The sequence below is a fragment of the Pantherophis guttatus genome, chromosome 7 (assembly GCF_059756535.1).
Source record: "Pantherophis guttatus breed Tessera chromosome 7, ASM5975653v1, whole genome shotgun sequence".
NCBI classification, from domain to species: Eukaryota; Metazoa; Chordata; class Lepidosauria; order Squamata; family Colubridae; genus Pantherophis; species Pantherophis guttatus.
In genome coordinates, this window is record NC_142069.1 from 9,128,346 (window position 1) to 9,145,877 (window position 17,532).

The 17,532-nt window shown below is 47.3% G+C and overlaps 1 protein-coding gene across 9 annotated transcripts in view; it reads right to left on the bottom strand.

The window, feature by feature from the left end:
* The window catches only part of ABCC9 (ATP binding cassette subfamily C member 9), a 124,417-nt gene that overhangs the window by 12,147 nt on the left and 94,738 nt on the right, over positions 1-17,532 (bottom strand). For all 9 annotated transcript variants that reach the window (XM_087872989.1, XM_087872985.1, XM_087872987.1 and 6 more), the window contains 5 exons: positions 15,860-15,962; positions 11,727-11,828; positions 9,903-10,023; positions 5,541-5,671; positions 3,964-4,042 (listed from right to left, as the gene is read on the bottom strand). In XM_087872989.1, the coding sequence (XP_087729115.1) occupies positions 3,964-4,042; positions 5,541-5,671; positions 9,903-10,023; positions 11,727-11,828; positions 15,860-15,962 (536 nt within the window). The remainder of the gene's footprint in view (positions 1-3,963; positions 4,043-5,540; positions 5,672-9,902; positions 10,024-11,726; positions 11,829-15,859; positions 15,963-17,532) is intronic.

A 17,532-nucleotide genomic window follows, 5' to 3' on the forward strand; every position in this document is an offset into this window, starting at 1 on the left:
TCAGAAATAAAAACATCCCCATAAGAATAGAAATTGCAAAATGTGCAATTAAATAAAGGCATGATATTTTAATCCTTTGGAAATAATTTTCCCAAAATGCCATGGCTTAGTCTGTGCCCTACAGCTGCAGTTTATGCTACTGTGGAGAATATCATGATGTCCATTTGAATCCCAGTCATTGACAATCAGTGAAAGAAAGAAGGAAGGAAGAAGAGAGAAGAGAAGGAAGGAAGGAAGGAGAGAGAAGAGAAGAGGGGTGGGGAGGGGAGGGGAGGGGAGGGGAGGGGAGGGGAGAGGAGAGGAGAGGAGAGGAGAGGAAAGGAGTGAAGAGAAGAGAAGAGAAGAGAAGGGAGGGAAGGAAGAAAGGAAGAAAGGAGATGGAAGGAAGGAAGAGAGGAAGGGTGGGAAGAAGGAAGGAAGGAGATGGAAGAGAGGGAAGGAGGAAGAAAGAAAGAAAGGAGATGGAAGGGAGGAAGAGAGGAAGAGAGGAAGGGAGGAGGGTGGGAAGAAGGAAGGAAAGAAGGAAGGAAGGAAGGAAGGAAAGAAAGAAAGAAGGGAGGGAGGGAGGGAGGAAGAAAGGAGATGGAAGGAAGGGAGGGAGGGAGGAAGGAAGAAAGGAGATGGAAGGAAGGAGATAGAAGAGAAGGGGAAAGTGATGGAAGAAAGGGAGAGAGGGAGGGAGGGAGGGAGGGAGGGAGGGAGGGAGGGAGGAAGGAAGGAAGGAAGGAAGGAAGGAAGGAAGGAAGGAAGGAAGGAAGGAAAGAAAAAGTATGTGACCAAGATATGTGACCTATGGGTTATCAAGAGATGGCAAAAATAGCTTTTATTGCTCAGACCATGACAACATCTGGGTAATTTTTGGTTTTTCCTCCCTCTCCCTCCCTCCCCCCTCCCTCTCTTTGTCTTTTAGTCTTTTCTAGTATAACTCGGCCGAGCCAAAAAGTGCAAGAAATTAAGGAACGGTAGCCTTTAGCGATAAGAACCACTAACACAGCAATTGCAAGCTTCTCCTTTAGAACTACCACTGAATATCCTTCCACAAAGCACGGGTGGAGCTCCGCAGTATGAATTTTGTGGCCTTTCTGTAGTTCTCTAGCTTTTGGGAGGCCCAAACAGAAAAAAAAATCGGGATACTTGTCCAGAGACAGAAAAAAAACCAGAAGACATTCTCAAAGCCTCCCAATCTAAATTCTTCCTAAACTAAAAATAAAAAAAGAGATAACCTGACTGATCCAGCTGGGAATAAGACATGGAAAGGGCAACACCTCCTCTGCCTTCCCTCTTCCCCGAAAGGCAATACTCTGAGAGCATGGTGCGTGATTAACGAGCTACTAAGGGGATAATTTATGAGGTGTTGAACTGTGAGGGAAGAGAAAGAGCAGCGGTTAATGCGGCTGATCGAAATCAGCCAGGCAATAAGATTTCCATCCTTTGGCGTTCTTGTCTGAGGTGGTGGTGGGCTGTGCATGGTTGTATCTGCAGGCCACAAAATGATCAGCAATCGTGTAGATCAGGTATGTCAAATTCGATTTCATTGAGGGCTGCATCAGGGTTGTGTTTGACCTCGGGGGGCATGGCATGGTGTGGCGTGGCCAGGGGGCATGGCCAGCTCAACGCAGGACTTCCCTCAGACCCTCCCTCCCTCTCATTATAACCTTCCTTCCTTCCTTCCTTCCTTCCTTCCTTCCTTCCTTCCTTCCTTCCTTCCTTCCTTCCCTCCCTCCCTCCCTCCCTCCTTTTCCTTCCTTCCTTCCCTCCCTCCCTCCCTCTCTCCTTCCCTCTGCTTTTTATCCTTCCTTCCTTCCTTCCTTCCTTCCTTCCTTCCTTCCTTCCTTCCTTCCTTCCTTCCTTCCCTCCCTCCCTCCCTCCTTCCTTCCTTCCTTTTCTTCTTTTTCCTTCCCTCTTCCTTCCTCTTTCCTTCTTTTGCCTTCCTTGCTCTCTTCCTATCTTCCCTTCTTTTTCTTCGTCTTTCCTCTTTCCCTTTCTCCTTTCCAGTCCCTTCTTGCATGCTCAAATGCAAAAGGGGAAACATTTCTCCTTTTGCTTTGCTTTTAGTTTGTTTCGATAGCCCTCTGCCAGCGAAAACAGAGCCCTGGACCTCCCCCCCGCCCTTGCGCCCCGTTTTCAGCCTGGACAGACTCCTGCAGCCCCTCTGCCAATAAAAGCAGAGTTTGTAGGCCCATGTGTAACCCTCACACTCTGTTTTCACTGGCAGAGGGCTGCAGAAGGCCGTCAGAGCCAAAAATGGAACCCGTAGGGACCACGCGCGGCCTTCCCAAGCTCCATTTTCATTGGCAGAGGCACTATGGGTGGGTCCTTTGCTGTTTCCAGGATGGTCCCGCAGGCCAGATCTAAGCACCTAATTTAAGTATAAGAAAGGGGAGAAAAAACAGAGAATCATGGGTAAGGAGATGGTATTTCCCAAGGCAGCATGGTTGGCTGGGGAATTCTGGGAGTTGAAATCCACCCATCTTCAAGTGACCAAACTTGAGGAAACACCATCCTAGGACCGGGATGGCGAACCTATGGCACGTGTGCCACAGGTGGCACGCGGAGCCATATTAATGGGCACGCCAGCTCAGCTCTGGGGTGCATGCGCGCGCCGGACAGCTGATTTTCGGGCCTTCTGGGCCCACCAGAAGTAGGGAAGCAGGCTGTTTCCTGCCTCTGGAGGGCCTGGGGGGGGGCGGTGGAGAAGGCTCGTTTTTCTTTCTTACCTGGCTCCAGATCCTTTCTATGGATCTGGAAAGGGCGAAAACAGCCTTTCCCACTCCCTCGGAGGCCCTACGGAGGCTGAAAGGGCCCATTTCCCGACTCCCGGTGGGACAGGAAGTGATTTTTTTTCTGTCCCCAGCCTCCAGAGACTCCTAGAGAGGCCCCTACAGGCTCCTAGAGACTCCTAGAGAGGTTCTGGAGGCTGGAGACAGCAAAAAACATCACTTCCTGTTCCACCAAGAGTTGGGCAATGGGCCCTTTCAGCCTCCGTAGGGCCTCCAAGGGAGTGGGAAAGGCTGTTTTCGACCTTCCCAGATCTATAGAAAGGATCTGGAATCAGGTAAGAAAGAAAAATGGGCCTACCAGGCCATCATGTGCCAGGAGCGGGGGTGGGTGGGGTTGCGTGCGCATGCACGTGGGCACATGCATGCGCGACCCTCCCCCCGCCCCCCTCTCCTGGCACGCGATGGCAAAAAGGTTAGCCATCACTGTCCTAGGATATCTATAGGTAGAAAAAGCAGGAAGCTCCTTGGTAAGTCTCTGGAGCTGAGTCTCGCAGGAAGGGATGGCTACTGATTTGTTAGCAAGCCTAGTCACAAAATGACAGAGGGGGAGGGGATAAGTCTTAGCCAGGGGTGGACTTCAAAATTTTTAGCAAGGGGTTCTCTGCCTGGTTGCTGGGAGGGCGTGGCCATGGTGGGCATGGCCTAGTCGGCTTTCCTCGAGCCTCCGGGAGGGCGAAAACGGCCTCCCCAGGCTCCGGAGGCCCTTCCCAAACTTCCAGTAGGCCCGTTTTTCACCCTCCCCGAGCCTCCGCATGTACCCTGGACTTACCTGCATCCAAAACGGGCTGAGTGGAGACTCTTGGGAGGGGAAGGGTGGGCTGGGGTGGGCCAGCCAGGAGTGGGATTTGGTGATTCTCCAAACTGCACAGAATCTTAGCTAGAGGTTCTCCCGAACCCCTGTGAACCCGCAGCAGCCCACCCCTGGTCTTAACACAATTTGAGCAAACTGATTCTAGATCAAATGAGAAGTGCACAGATGATCAATCCCCACTACAATGTGGGCTATTTCGAGCATTTTCGGAAATGCTTTGAGTAAAAAAAAAAGAAAGAAAACCTGTTTCAAGGTTGAAACGCTTTGTATGTTGAGATAGTTCACTAGGAACTCCAAACGGGGCATTTGGAAATGACAGCAAATTGAAAATGTTACACACATCCCGAACGGCAACTGATTCAGAGAACTTACCGTCAAATATGTCTACCATCCTGAAGAAAGCCAACGAAAGGGATGATTTCCCACTGCCAGTGCGACCACAAATCCCAACCTTAAAGATAAGATTTATTGTGGCTTTTTATAAGTGGCATTTAGTGGGGGTAATTACCAATAGTTATTGCTTAATGATAATTAAAAAGAAGTTATATTCTTCACCATGAGAGGTGTAGAAAGGTACCACCCATCCCACTCCTAGAAGAATGAAATATTTTGAATGAAATATTAAAAAGGCAGAATATTATATTTCCCTGGATGAGAAATGGAGGAACATGTTTTGTAGAGGGAGAAAGCAGCCCCCACCTTCCTTAATAGCCCACAGCAGATGTCAGCACTTAAGAGATAAAGAGATAGCTAGCTCTATTCATAAGCAAATACCTTCACCCAAGATCCAATAAAGGTAGGATTAGCCCTCAGCCCCAATAGGAATTGCAAGCTCCTTCATTGCCTCAGCCAAACTTCAACCAAGCTTAGCTCAGACAAACTCCTAGGATTTGTACATGGCTCCATGGGAGTCTGACAACAGCCAATAGAATACATGTTCTTGCACAGGAACAGGAAGCTCAAGTGCAAAGCCCAAGAGAAGGTATAAAAACCCCTCACTCTCAACTCCATCTGGTCAGCTGCCCCAGAACCATGTGCTTGGTGGTTCTGCTTCATCATTAAACCCTCTTTCCAGCCCCCATGTTTCCAGTGTCTTTCTCCCGGCTTGGAACTGACTAGATGGATATTTGTTTCAACAGAGGTAACTTAAAACAAATATTAAGGCTTCCCTTATCCAAAATTTCATTTCACTCTCTCTCTTTCTGCAAAATGGAACATGAAAATAGAGATAAAGGATAGTCCTCAACTTACAACCCCAACTGGGTCCAGAACAAGGCAATTGTTAAACGAATCACGCCCAATTTTACAACCTCTTTTTTTGCCATGGTTGTTGCAGTTGTTAAGCAAACCATGCGGTCATTAAACAAATCCAGCTTTCCCCATTAATTTTGCTTGGTTGGAAGCCGGCTGGGAAGGTTGCAAATGGTGAACACATGATTCCAAGATGCTGCAACCATCATAAATACACAGTTTAACAGTAACAGAGTTGGAGGTCATCTAGTCCAACCCCCTGCTCACACAGGACTAGGGATTCGAACCGCCGAACTGCCGACCTTTCTGATCGACAAGCTCAGTGTCTTAGCCACTGAGCCACCTAGTCAGGTTGCCAAGTACTCAAAATTTGGTCAAGTACCGTGGGACTGCTGCAACAGTTGTAAGTGTGGGAACAGGTCGTAAATCACTCTTTTCAGTGCCGCTGTAACTTCAAGCAGTCGCTAAGTGAAGGGTTGTAAGTTGAGGACAACCTACAATTGGATATTCCTCTGTCGACTCACAAATTCTAGATATGGATAAATAACTAGAGTCCGCCCGTTGCTAAAGTTTCTGGGAGCAAGGTATTTTAGCTTCTTTCTGATACCAAATCATCTTCAACAATGGATCCCTCGTTTCCTTATTTTGGTCAGAAATCCCGTGAAAAAGTATAAAATGATTGTAAGATTGTAAGGAACCTTTTGGCCTGGCTTGATGTATGCTTTCACATGCTTGAGAACTGGCTTCAGGTTATTCTCGTAGCGGACGCAGAGGTTTTCGATCTTGATTTCCCCTTCTTGTGGCCAGTCTTTGGGTACTTGAGAAATATCTGAGGGAAAAGATCAAAGCAGAAGTGTCCTGATTTGTATGAGCCATTCCTTCCCATCTTCGTCCATTTTAAACTAAATTGAACGTTCCTATTTATTGTTTTAAGATTTTAATGTTTCAGATTGATGTTTTATTGATTGTAAGCCACCTAGAGCCATCTTTAGTTGAAATGAACGACATATAAGTTTAAATAAGAATAGAATAGAATAGAATAGAATAGAATAGAATAGAATAGAATAGAATAGAATAGAATAGAATAGAATAGAATAACAGAGTTGGAAGCAGGGGTGGGTTCTAAATTTTTTTACTACCGGTTCTATGGGCGTGGCTTATTTTGTGGGTGTGGCTTGGAGGTCATGTGACTAGATGGGCGTGGCTAGCTGGTCAGAGTCATTTCTGGAAGGTCCTCTGGTTAGTCCTTTTGTGCATATGGACTATTCAGAGGGCTGAAAAAGTTATTTTTGACTGGTCCTCACACTTTTGACCAGTCCTCGAACTTACGACTGTCCTCACATTTTACGTTTTTGCCCTATCTTGTCACCATGGTGAAGAGAAGCAGTTGTGAAATGAGTGACATGGTTGTTAAGAATGCTGCATGGGCATAAATATGAGGATGGTCATAAGTGTGAGGACCAGTCAAAAGTGCGAGGACCTGTCAGAAATGACTTTTTTCAGCCCTCTGGTTAGTCCTTTTGTGCATATGGACTACTCAGAGGGCTGAAAAAGTTATTTTTGACTGGTCCTCACACTTTTGACCAGTCCTCGAACTTACGACTGTCCTCACATTTTACGTTTTTGCCCTATCTTTTCACCATGGTTAAGAGAAGCAGTTGTGAAATGAGTGACATGGTTGTTAAGAATACTGCGCGGGCATAAATGTGAGGATGGTCATAAGTGTGAGGACCAGTCAAAAGTGTGAGGACCTGTCAGAAATGACTTTTCAGCCCTCTGAGTAGTCCCTATACACATAGCCATGGCCACCCGGTCACATGACCAGCTAGCAACGCCCACCCAGTCACATGGCCTCCAAGCCACGCCCACACAATAAGTCACGCCCACAATGGTGTCCTTCTTACCAATGTTAAAATCTGTTCACCTTACCCTATACACATAGCTATGGCCACCCGGTCACATGACCAGCTAGCCACGCCCACCCAGTCACATGACCAGCTAGCCACACCCACAAAATAAGCCACGCCCACAATGTCCCTCTTTACCAATGTTAAAATCTGGTCACCTTACGCTACCGGCTCGGCCGAACCGGACCGAACCGGGAGGAACCCACCACTGGTTGGAAGGTACCTTGGAGGTCTTCTAGTCCAACCCTCTGTTCAGGCAGGAAACCCTACACCACTTCAGACAAATTACTATGCAAGAGAAAATTTTCTTATGCTCTGATGGGAGAGCCAGTTTGGCCTAGTGGTTAAGGCAGTAGACTAGAAAGCGGGAAGATTGTGAGTTCAGGTTTTGCCATGAAAGCTAGCTGGATGACTTTGGGCCAATCAAAAGAGGGCAGTGAGTTCTAATCCCGCTTTAAACCAGAGGTGGCATTCAGCAGGTTCTAACCAGTTCTGGAGAACCGGTAGCAGAAATTTTGAGTAGTTTGGAGAACCGGTAAATACCACCTCTGACTGGCCCCACCCCCATCTATTCTCTGCCTCCCAAGTCCCAGCTGATCAGGAGGAAATGGGGATTTTGCAATAACCTTCCCCTGGAGTGGGTAGGGAATGGGGATTTTGCAGTAACCTTCCCCTGGAGTGTGGAGGGAATGGGGATTTTGCAGTAACCTTCCCCTGGAATGGGTAGGGAATGGGGATTTTACAGTATCCTTCCCCTGCCACACCCACCATGCCACACCCACCAAGCCATGCCACACCCACCAAGCCACGCCCACAGAACCGGTAGTAAAAAAAATTGAATCCCACCACTGCCTTAAACATGATAGCTGGCTGGGTGACTTTAGGCCAGTCGTTCTCTCTCAGCCCAAGCCACCTTACAAGGTTGTTGTTGTGGGGGAAAATAGGATGAGGAAAGTGTGTTGGATATGTACACCAGCTTGAGTGATTTGTAAATCTAATACAGGTGGGATATAAATAAAGAAGCAACCATAATAAAGAAATTCATCTGAAGAGTAGACAGGGTGGTAGAAAGGGAATGTCAGCTAAGAAGAATCTTTAGTAATAAATAATAAGATAAAATGATGTTGTTTTTTTTCTGGTTTACATCAGTTATGAGCAACTTGGACCAAACAGAGCAGCCTCTGGAATGACAACATTCCCAGTCTGTTTTGGAAGATGGCAATTTGTCACGGAGAGCAGTAGCAAAGCAAGATTTATTTACTTTCGACAAGTTGGCTTGCTCTGAGGTCAACTCTCAAGGCAGGTTACTTGCGGCAGTGTTAATGCAAAGTAAACAAAGCAGGCAGCTTTTCGAACTTGCAGCATGACTCAAGTCTGACCCTCCCATCCTCTTCATGGCTGACCAAGAAGACCAGATCATGCTTCCCCTTTTATTCCATAGCTGGCAAATTGAAGTCAAATGAACTTGTTGTTCCACAGCCAAAAAAAAAAAAGGGGGGGGGTTGTAATTAGATTGTAATTGCTCTTTAATATTGTTGTGGCTGCCTGACTCCACGGTGACTTTCAGCAGCTCACAAAAAAGTAAAAAGTAAAAAAAGTAAACTGAAGTTACTGAAAAAAAGTAAAAAAAAGAAAACAAGACTGACTTCATAACATAAAAAGAAGAAAAGAACTCAACCATCATCCAGACCCAGGACCAGGAGAACAACTGGGTATTTTAACAATTTACAGAAAAAATTTACAGGAAAAAAAATCAGTAAGATGGGAACAATATGGATCTGCAAGGGCAGGCTTTTCAAACTTGGCGGCTTTAAGACTTGTGGACTTCATCTCCCAGAATTCCCCAGCCAGCATGGCTGGCTGGGGAATTCTGGGAGTTGAAGTCCACAAAGTCTTAAAGTTGCCAGGTTTGGAGACCGCTGTCCAAGGACATGCCACTCCATTGGCCAGAAACAACCACAAAGGAGGCACACTTTCCTCGATCCCATAATATGACATTGCTTAATCCATAGGATCTGGAATGTGTCCATTCTAGGTGACCGTACTGGGAACAAATGGAGACAAGTGGTCTCTTAAGGAGGCCATGATGTATTTGCTGTGATCGAAATGATCCCTCATTCGTGTCTAGGACAGACCATCTGCATTAAATAGAATAATGGACAGTTGGAAGGGACCTTGGAGGTCTTCTAGTCCAACCCCGTACTCAAAACAGGAGACCCTATACCAGTGATGGCTAACCTTTTTGCCGTCGTGTGCCAAAAGCAGGAGGAGCGTGCTTTTGGCACATGACGTGACTTCAGCAACAGAGTGGTCAATGCCTGGAATGCCCTACCTGACTCTGTGGTTTCATCCCCAAACCCCCAAAACTTTAACCTAAGACTGTCTACTGTTGACCTCACCCCATTCCTAAGATGTCTGTAAGGGGCGTGCATAAGAGCACCAGTGTGCCTACCGTCCCTGTCCTAATGTTCCCTTTTATTCGCATCCATTTCATGTATTTATAATTATGTTTATACTTGCATCTGTTATCTAATACAGGGGTCTCCAACCTTGGCAACTTTAAGACTTGTGGACTTCCAACTCCACAAGTTGAAGCCAGCAAAGCTGGCTGAGGAACTCTGGGAGTTGAAGTCCACAAGTCTTAAAGTTGCCAAGGTTGGAGACCAGTGGTGGGTTCCTCCCGGTTAGGTCCGGTTCGGCCGAGCCGGTAGCGGTGACGATATGACTGCCCCCCTGCCCTCCTGCCCCCCCACCCCCCCACGTTATTCTTACCTTTTATTTGGTCCCACCCCCAATCTATTGCTGCCTCCTAAGTCCCAGCTGATGACTAGAGGGAAAAAAACTGTTTAAACTCTTGCCGTGGGGCTTCAAAGGGCCGTCCTACAGCGGATCAGTGTTAAAAGCAAACAAATGAGTCGGGTCGTAAGTGTGAGGACTGGTCGTAAGTGCAAGGACCTTCCAGAAATGACTCTGACCCGCTAGCCACGCCCACCTAGTCACATGACCTCCAAGACACACCCACAAAATAAGCCACGCCCACAGAACCGGTAGTAAAAAAATTTAGAACCCACCCCTGTTGGAGACCCCTGATCTAATACACGCTAGGTGAAATAAATAAAATAAATAAATAAAACAACACCGGTAATGCCGCACCTATGGTGCCTTCGTAATTCTCAGACTCCATGTTGAGGAAGCTGTTCACTTTCTTCACGGCCCCCATTTGCACTTCCATGTCGGCCAGATTTCGCACCACCCAGTTGAGGTAGTTGGTGATCTATGAAGTAAAAGGAAAAAGGAGCGAGAATGAAAAGAGGGGCAGTTGGGAAGGGACAGAATCTCAACGTGATTGGAACCAATGGGAATAAATAATATCTTTATCCATCAAGGTATTATTCCTTTGGGAGAAGGTGTACGGTGATCATTGTATGGTTGGGAAATGTTGTTCGACCATCTACAGTGCATCCTAGGAAGGGAAATGAAGGGAAGGGGAAAGGAGGAAAGAAAGAGAAGAAGGGAGGAAAGAAAGAAAAAGGGAAGAGAAGGGAAGAAAGGGAAGAAGGGAGGGATGAAAGAAAAAAGGGAAGGGAAGAGGAGAGGAGAGGAGAGGAGAAGAGAAGAGAAGAGAAGAAGAGAGGAAAGAAAAAGGGAAGAAAAGGCAACGAGAAGGGACAGGAAGGGAGGGGAGAGGAGAGGAAGGGGAGAGGGGAGGGAGAGGAGAAAAGAAAGAGAAGAAGGGAAGGAAGGGAAGAAAACAAAGAAGAAGTGAGGAAAGAAAGGGAAGGGAAGGGAAGGGAAGGAAAGGAAAGGAAAGGAAAGGAAAGAAGGAAAGGAAAGGAAAGGAAAGGAAAGGAAAGGAAAGGAAAGGAAAGGAAAGGAAAGGAAAGGAAAGGAAAGGAAAGGAAAGGAAATTGACAAGCTGTGAATTTGAGAAAGTTAAACCCTGGTGACCAATCATTATTCAGTCTACTCTAGTCCTTGCATGCACTTTTCTCTTCCTGTCCTTGGGAGCATGGAGGGCCTGGGAATTTCAGGGACTTTATTATTATTATCATCCTCCTCGTTTTTTCAATTGGCTCACATAAACCTGAAGCTGCTCCAAGTTGTTCTGAACTCTTTCAGCCCTGGCTGAAATCCAGGACGGCAAGATTGTCTCTTTCAGTATTGGGAACCTTGAGAAGCAACTGCATATCCAGAGGGCTTCGGCTGGGGGCTGTGACCCTGAGGAATTGGTTGCAAAGAAAATAACTCCGCTGTGTCAAAACTAAATGATCCTGAATCTTGCAGGGCTCTTATTGTTGTGGTCCACCAGCAGCCTGTGGAGCTGGCAGCGGAGTCAGACAGTGAGGAGGCTGGGGAGGACCATGGGCCAGTCCTGGAGTCTGGGGAAGGCCCTGGTGAGGGCTCTGCGTCGGAGGCAGAGATGGGGCCAGGGCCATCTGGGAGTGATGTGTGGACTCCGGAGCCTCCAGAGTCGGACAGCAGAGAGGCAGAGGAACAGGAGGAGCCTGTTCCTAGTACACACATGAGAAGAGCTGCCAGAAGGCAAGAGCAGCTAAAGCAAAAGGGACAACTCGGGAGTAAGGCCAGGAGATGATTGGCCCCTCCCATAAGGCTTAAAAGAGCAGCAACGGCTCTTGGGCTTTTTGTAGGAAAGCAACGGCATCTCTTGTTTCTCAACTTCCTGGTGCTTTGCCAAGAAAAGCCTTTGGCAGGGTGCCAAAGAAGATAAAGGATTGTGATAAAGCCGAAAGACTTTTTCTGAAGGACTTTGTTTTGGAATTAATTTGGGCTAAGCTGAGAATGAAGTAATTCTCAGCTGTTCTAATAAAATATGTTTGTTTAGGACTGATTGTGTCTGGTAATAACTACCTGGGCCTAGGTCACAACACTTACTGTATATGTTTTGATGCTGGTTACATAATGGACCTTCCTAGCATAAAATGCCAGGGAAATTCCCCTTTTTCCCTCTCTACGTACCGTCAGTGCATAGAGGAGACCCAGGCCTACGAGGCCAGAAGTGGATTTTTCAGAGATGGAGGCCACGGCTGCAGTAAGGACGACGAAGGCTCCCACATAATCCTGAAAGAAGGGAGAGACAGGAAGAGAACTATTTATACTGCGAAGCTAAGCTGAGCAAACATTAAAAGTCCAATGTGCTACACTCCGGTCCGCATGGATATTTTTCTTTGCATTGCTAGGCAAGAGCTTGGCCTTCTTCTGAATGCAGATGCTACCAAAAGGAGAAAGCACTACCAAACACAAGGGTGCTTCCTTTCCCATAAGGCAGTGTTGGCGAACTTTTTCGGCACCAAGTGCTAAAATGGGAGCGCGTGCACGATGAAGCACCAAAAACTGGAAGAACAGCTCCCCAGTGTGCATGCGTACGCCGAGGAGCTGAGCTTCTGGTTTCTGGCATGCGCATGTGCGCCTGTCACCTGGACTTCCGTTTTCTGGTGCACATGTGTCCATGAAGACCAGCTGGCCGGCGCGCACGTGCACGATGCAAACCGGAAGCTCAGCTTCCCAGCACGTGCATGCACGCCGGGGAGCTGCTCTTCCAGTTTCAGGTGCTCCCGTGCGCAGGAAGACCAGCTGACTGGCGCGCATGTGCACGCCGAACCCCGAAGAGCAACGGGTGATGGCTAGCGTGCCCGAAGAGATGGCTTTGCGTGCCACTTCTGGAATGCGTGCCATAGGTTCACCATCACGGCCACAAGGTGATCTGTAGTTGCTTTGCTGTCACCAATCACCCCTTCTTTGTTATGCTGGAATTCTACGGAGGTTCTCAATCATCCTCAATCATCTCAAAAGATCCAGGTCTGTAGAGCCTGCGTCCTGAGCACACTCTTGTACTGCAGTGAGTCTTGGACCCTCTACGCACGGCAGGAGAGAAAGTTGAACACCTTTCATATGCGCTGTCTCTGACGAATTCTTGGCATCATCTGGCAGGACAAAGTTCCAAATAGTGCAATCTTGGAACGTGCTGGAATTTCTAGCATATATACACTATTGAAACAGCGACGTCTACACTGGCTGGGGCATGTCATGAGAATGGCTGATGGTCGGATTCCGAAAGATCTCCTGTATGGAGAATTAGTGCAGGGAAAGCGCCTCAGAGGGAGACCACAGCTACGATATAAGGATATCTGCAAGAGGGACCTAAAGGCCCTGGGAATGGACATTAACAACTGGGAAACCTTGAGCTCCGATCGTTCAGCTTGGAGGCTAAAGACACAGCATGGCCTTCTCCAATTCAAAGAGACACTTGTTCGGCAGGCTGAGGCAAAGAGGCAGTCCTGGAAACAGCGAAATCTGGGGGCTGGGCAGGGGACAGAATGTATCTGCCCTCAGTGTGGAAGGGATTGCCACTCTCGGATTGGCCTTTTTAGACACACCAGATGCTGTTTTAGGACCTCTTTCCAGAGCACGACACCATAGTCTCTTGAGACTGAAGGATGCCAATGATGATCTCAATCATCCAGGTCTTGGTTGCCTCAAAGGTGGTTTTCCAAAAGGAAACTGGATTTTGCTGCTTTTTTCAATCCATCCATCCATCCATCCATCCATCCATCCATCCATCCATCCATCAGAATAGAGCTGGAAGCTCTATTGGAGGACTTTTAGACCCTATTCCATTTCAGACAAGGGACTGTCCAGATTCTTCTTTAAAAACCTCCAGTGATGAAGCACCCACAACTCCTGAAGTCAAGATGTTCCACTGGTTAATTGTCGTCACTGTTAGGAAGTTTCTCCTTAGTTCCAAGTTTCTTCTCTCCTTGATAAGTTTTCCACTCATTGTTTCTTGTCCACATTTCACTTCTCATCCGAGAAGTGAACTGAAGAAGCTTCTTGGATGAGAAGTAAAGCATTTTCAAGAAAAACAAAACAAAACAAGAGAGCACCTTTGGGACAATTTTGGGAAAAGCGCCTTTGGGACAATTCTCTGCAACCCTTCATGCAAGATTTCAGAGGGCCTGACAGTATTTTGACCTAGCTTCCCAGCTATTCATGCATGGCCTACTTGGATTGGCATCTTTCCTCTGAGGGTCTCAAGCAGGAGACTGCTGCTCAAAATCATTTAAATCTATCCCAGCTGCGGTGGCCTAGAGGTGGAGCTCTTGCCTCACAATCAGGGGGTAGTGAGTTTGATTCTAGGTAGAGGCAGATGTAGCGTCTCCTGCTTGGGCAGGGGGTTGGACTAGATGACCTGCAAGGTCCCTTCCAACTCTGTTAATCTGTTGATCCACTCCTGGGCCAGAAGGAATCCAGGTTTGGGAGATCATAGAATTGTAGCAGTGGAAGCGACTTGGAGTCTTCAACTCCAACCTCCTGCCCATGGCAGGAAACCTACATTCATCCTGGACAAATGATTGTCCAATCTTTTCTTGAAAACCTCCAGTGATGAAGCATCCACAACTCTGGGAGGCAAAGCTGTTCTGTTGATGAACTGTTCTCACCATCAGGAAATTACTGCTTATTTCCAGGCTGGATCTGTTTCTTACGAGCTTCCATCCATTCCTTCTTAGGGACAAGGGACTGTCTGATAAGGAGATAGTAACTGTCTTGTGTCTGAAATGGTGCACGTTGTTTTATTCACAGAGATTTATTCCAAATAATAATACGTTTAGCATATATGAACATGGGTCACAAATAAAAAAAAAAACCACACACACACAAGGAAGTATTCCTTCAGATATTATAAACAAATATGGGAGGTATTTGTAAACATTAATTTGAAACAGGAAGTAAGTCCTGTGAACCAGTATTTAAGAGAAGAATCTTGGGTCATCAACAGCCAGAGGGATTCCACTTGAAAATAATGTCTATTCATTGAGGCAAATTCATTCTAGGGTTTCCAGCAGAAAAAGATAGGCAGAACTCGCCAGAGGCCTGGTGGCCTGGTGGCTCAGCAGACTGATAGCATTGTGATTAACACCAGCTGTCTGCAATTACTGCAAGTTCGAATCACGCCAGGCTCAAGGTTGACTCAGCCTTCCATCCTTTCTAAGGTTGGTAAAATGAGGACCCGGTTTGTGGGGCAATAAGCTGACTTTGTAAATATACAAAAGTATGAAGGCTATTGCTTAACGTATTGTAAGCCGCCCTGAGTCTCCAGAGAAGGCCGGCATATAAATCAAATTAAAAAAAAAAACAGAGTTGGAAGGGACCTCAGAGGTCTTCTAGTCCAACCCCCTCCTGAAGCAGGAGACCCTATACCCATGATGGCGAACCTGTGGCATATGTACCACAGGTGGCATGCTGAGCCATATCTGTGGGCACGCGAGCGTTGCCCTAGCTCAGCTCCAGCAAGCATGCGTGCGCCAGCCAGCTGATTTTCGGGCCTTCCGGGCCCACCAGAAGTCAGCAAACGGGCTGTTTCCAACCTCCGGAGGGCCTCCAGGGGAGTGAGGAGGGCTGTTTTCTCCCTCCCCAGGCTCCTAGAAAGCCTCTGGAGCCTGAGGAGGGTGAAAAACGGGCCTTCCGGTCCCACTGGAAGTCTGGAAATGGGCTGTTTCTCGCCTCCGGGGGTGGGAGGCCAGTTTTGCCCTCCCCAGGTTCCAAGAAAGCCTCTGGAGCCTGGGGAGGGCAAAAAAAGGGCCTACCGGGCCCAACATGCCATCACGTATCAAAAGTGGGGGGAGTGCAGGGGGGTTGCATGCGGAGGATGGGGCGCATTGAATTATGGGTGTGAGCATGCGTGCGCGCGACCCCTCTGCGCTCCCCGTACTTTTGGCACATGACAGCAAAAAGGTTAGCCATCACTGCCCTATACCATGTCAGACAAATGGTTGTCCAATCTCGTCTTAAAAACCTCCAGTGATGGAGCACCCTCTAATACAGCAATAAGCTACATTTTACTGCAAAGTCAAGTTTCAATCTCAAAACAACCTAACATTCTACCGGTTCTCCAGAACCTGTCAGAACCTGCTGGATTTCACCCCTGTAGGAAACCCTAACAGAAACTACAATAATCCATTTTGGTGTTTTGGTGTTTTTTTTTGTTTTTTGTTTTGCCAGATGTAGCCCAATGAGAAATCTTTGTCTGGCCAATGAAGCAACTGCTGGATTCAAAGATGTCCAAATTATGACAGCGATGAAGTTATACGTACCGTCCTAACCTCCAGCCATCTGTTGGCAGCAGAGAGGAACAAATACGCGATATTGTTGGTGTCCGTCAGTTCCAGCATCCGTTGTTTAAACCTGGGCTCGTGCCTGCAAAGGGGAAAACCATCCTGACGTTATATGTGACTCAAATCGTCTACAATAGGCAGAAAAGATGGCGGAATGCCAGGATGGGGAAATGGAGCAGTGGCTGAGCTACTGAAAAACTAAAGTTGAGCAAACGTGTGTCTAAGAAGTTGCCAAGAAGAGTTTTTACGAAGCAAGCAGTGATGCTGTACAATGTACAATATTGTTGTTTTTCTTATATCTCCCCATTAGTTATCCTCTACCGCTTCCTTCTCATCCTCCATAATTCAATTTCCAATCAGATCAAATATAACAGAATAACAGAGTCGGAAGGAACCTTGGAAGTCTTCTAGTCCAACACCCTGCTAAAGCAGAAGACCCTACACCAGTGGTGGGTTCCTTCTGGTTCGGTCCGGTTCGGCTGAACTGGTAGCGGTGATGATATGACGTCACCAAACCGGTTCTCCCCCCCCGCCCTCCCACCCCCCCCATGTTATTCTTACCTTTTATTTGTTCCCACCCCCAATCTATTGCTGCCTCCTGAGTCCCAGCTGATGACTAGAGGGGAAAAAAACCGTTTAAACTCTTGCCGTGGGGCTTCAAAGGGCCGCCCTACAGCTGATCAGTGTTAAAAGCAAACCAATGAGTCGGGTCGTAAGTGCGAGGACTGGTCGTAAGTGCGAGGACCTTCCAGAAATGACTCTGACCAGCTAGCCATGCCCACCTAGTCACATGACCTCCAAGCCACACCCACAAAATAAGCCACGCCCACAGAACAGTAGTAAAAAAAATTAGAACCCACCCCTGCCCTACACCCGTGATGGCGAATCTATGGTACGCAGAGCCCTCTCTGTGGGCACACGCACTGTCGCCAGCTAATCTTCTGGTTTCTGAGCAGCTGGTCTTTGTGGGCGCTGGAGTGCCAGAAAACAGCCTGAAAACAGCCTCAAAAACGGCCTCAAAAACAACCAAATTTGTTGGGTGTTTTAAATTTGTTCTCGGCCAAATTGTTTAATTCGGTTTTTATTCTGTTTTTAAATTTTGTATTTATGTGTTTTATTCTGTGGCTGTTCACTGCCCTGAGTCCTTCGGGAGTAGGGTGGTATAGAAATCCAATAAATGAAAAATGAAAATGAAATGAAAAAACCGGCATGCGTGCGCCATCCATCTGGTGTTTGAGTTTCCGGTGCTCCGGCACGCAGATGCACACACACGCATACGCATTCTGGTTTGGGCACTTGGTGCCAAAAAGGTTCACCATCCCTGCCGTACACCATTTCAGACAAACGGTTGTCCAATCTCTTCTTAAACCCTTGGGTGATGGAGCACCACAATTTCTGGAGGCAAGCTGTTCCACTGATTAATTCTTCTCGCTGTCAGGAAATGTCTCCTTAGTTCTAGGTTGCTTCTCTCCTTGATTAGTTTCTATCCATTGCTTCTTGCCCTACTAAATCTTCAAGTGCTTTGGAAAGATGTTGATTCAGAGGTTCGGTGGGACTTGCTCCTTCGAAATAGAATTTCTCAGATAAATTTGCCCAGAATTAGTGAAAGAGATCCAATCCCACAGCAGGGTTTGGACTCTTTGCTCTCCAGA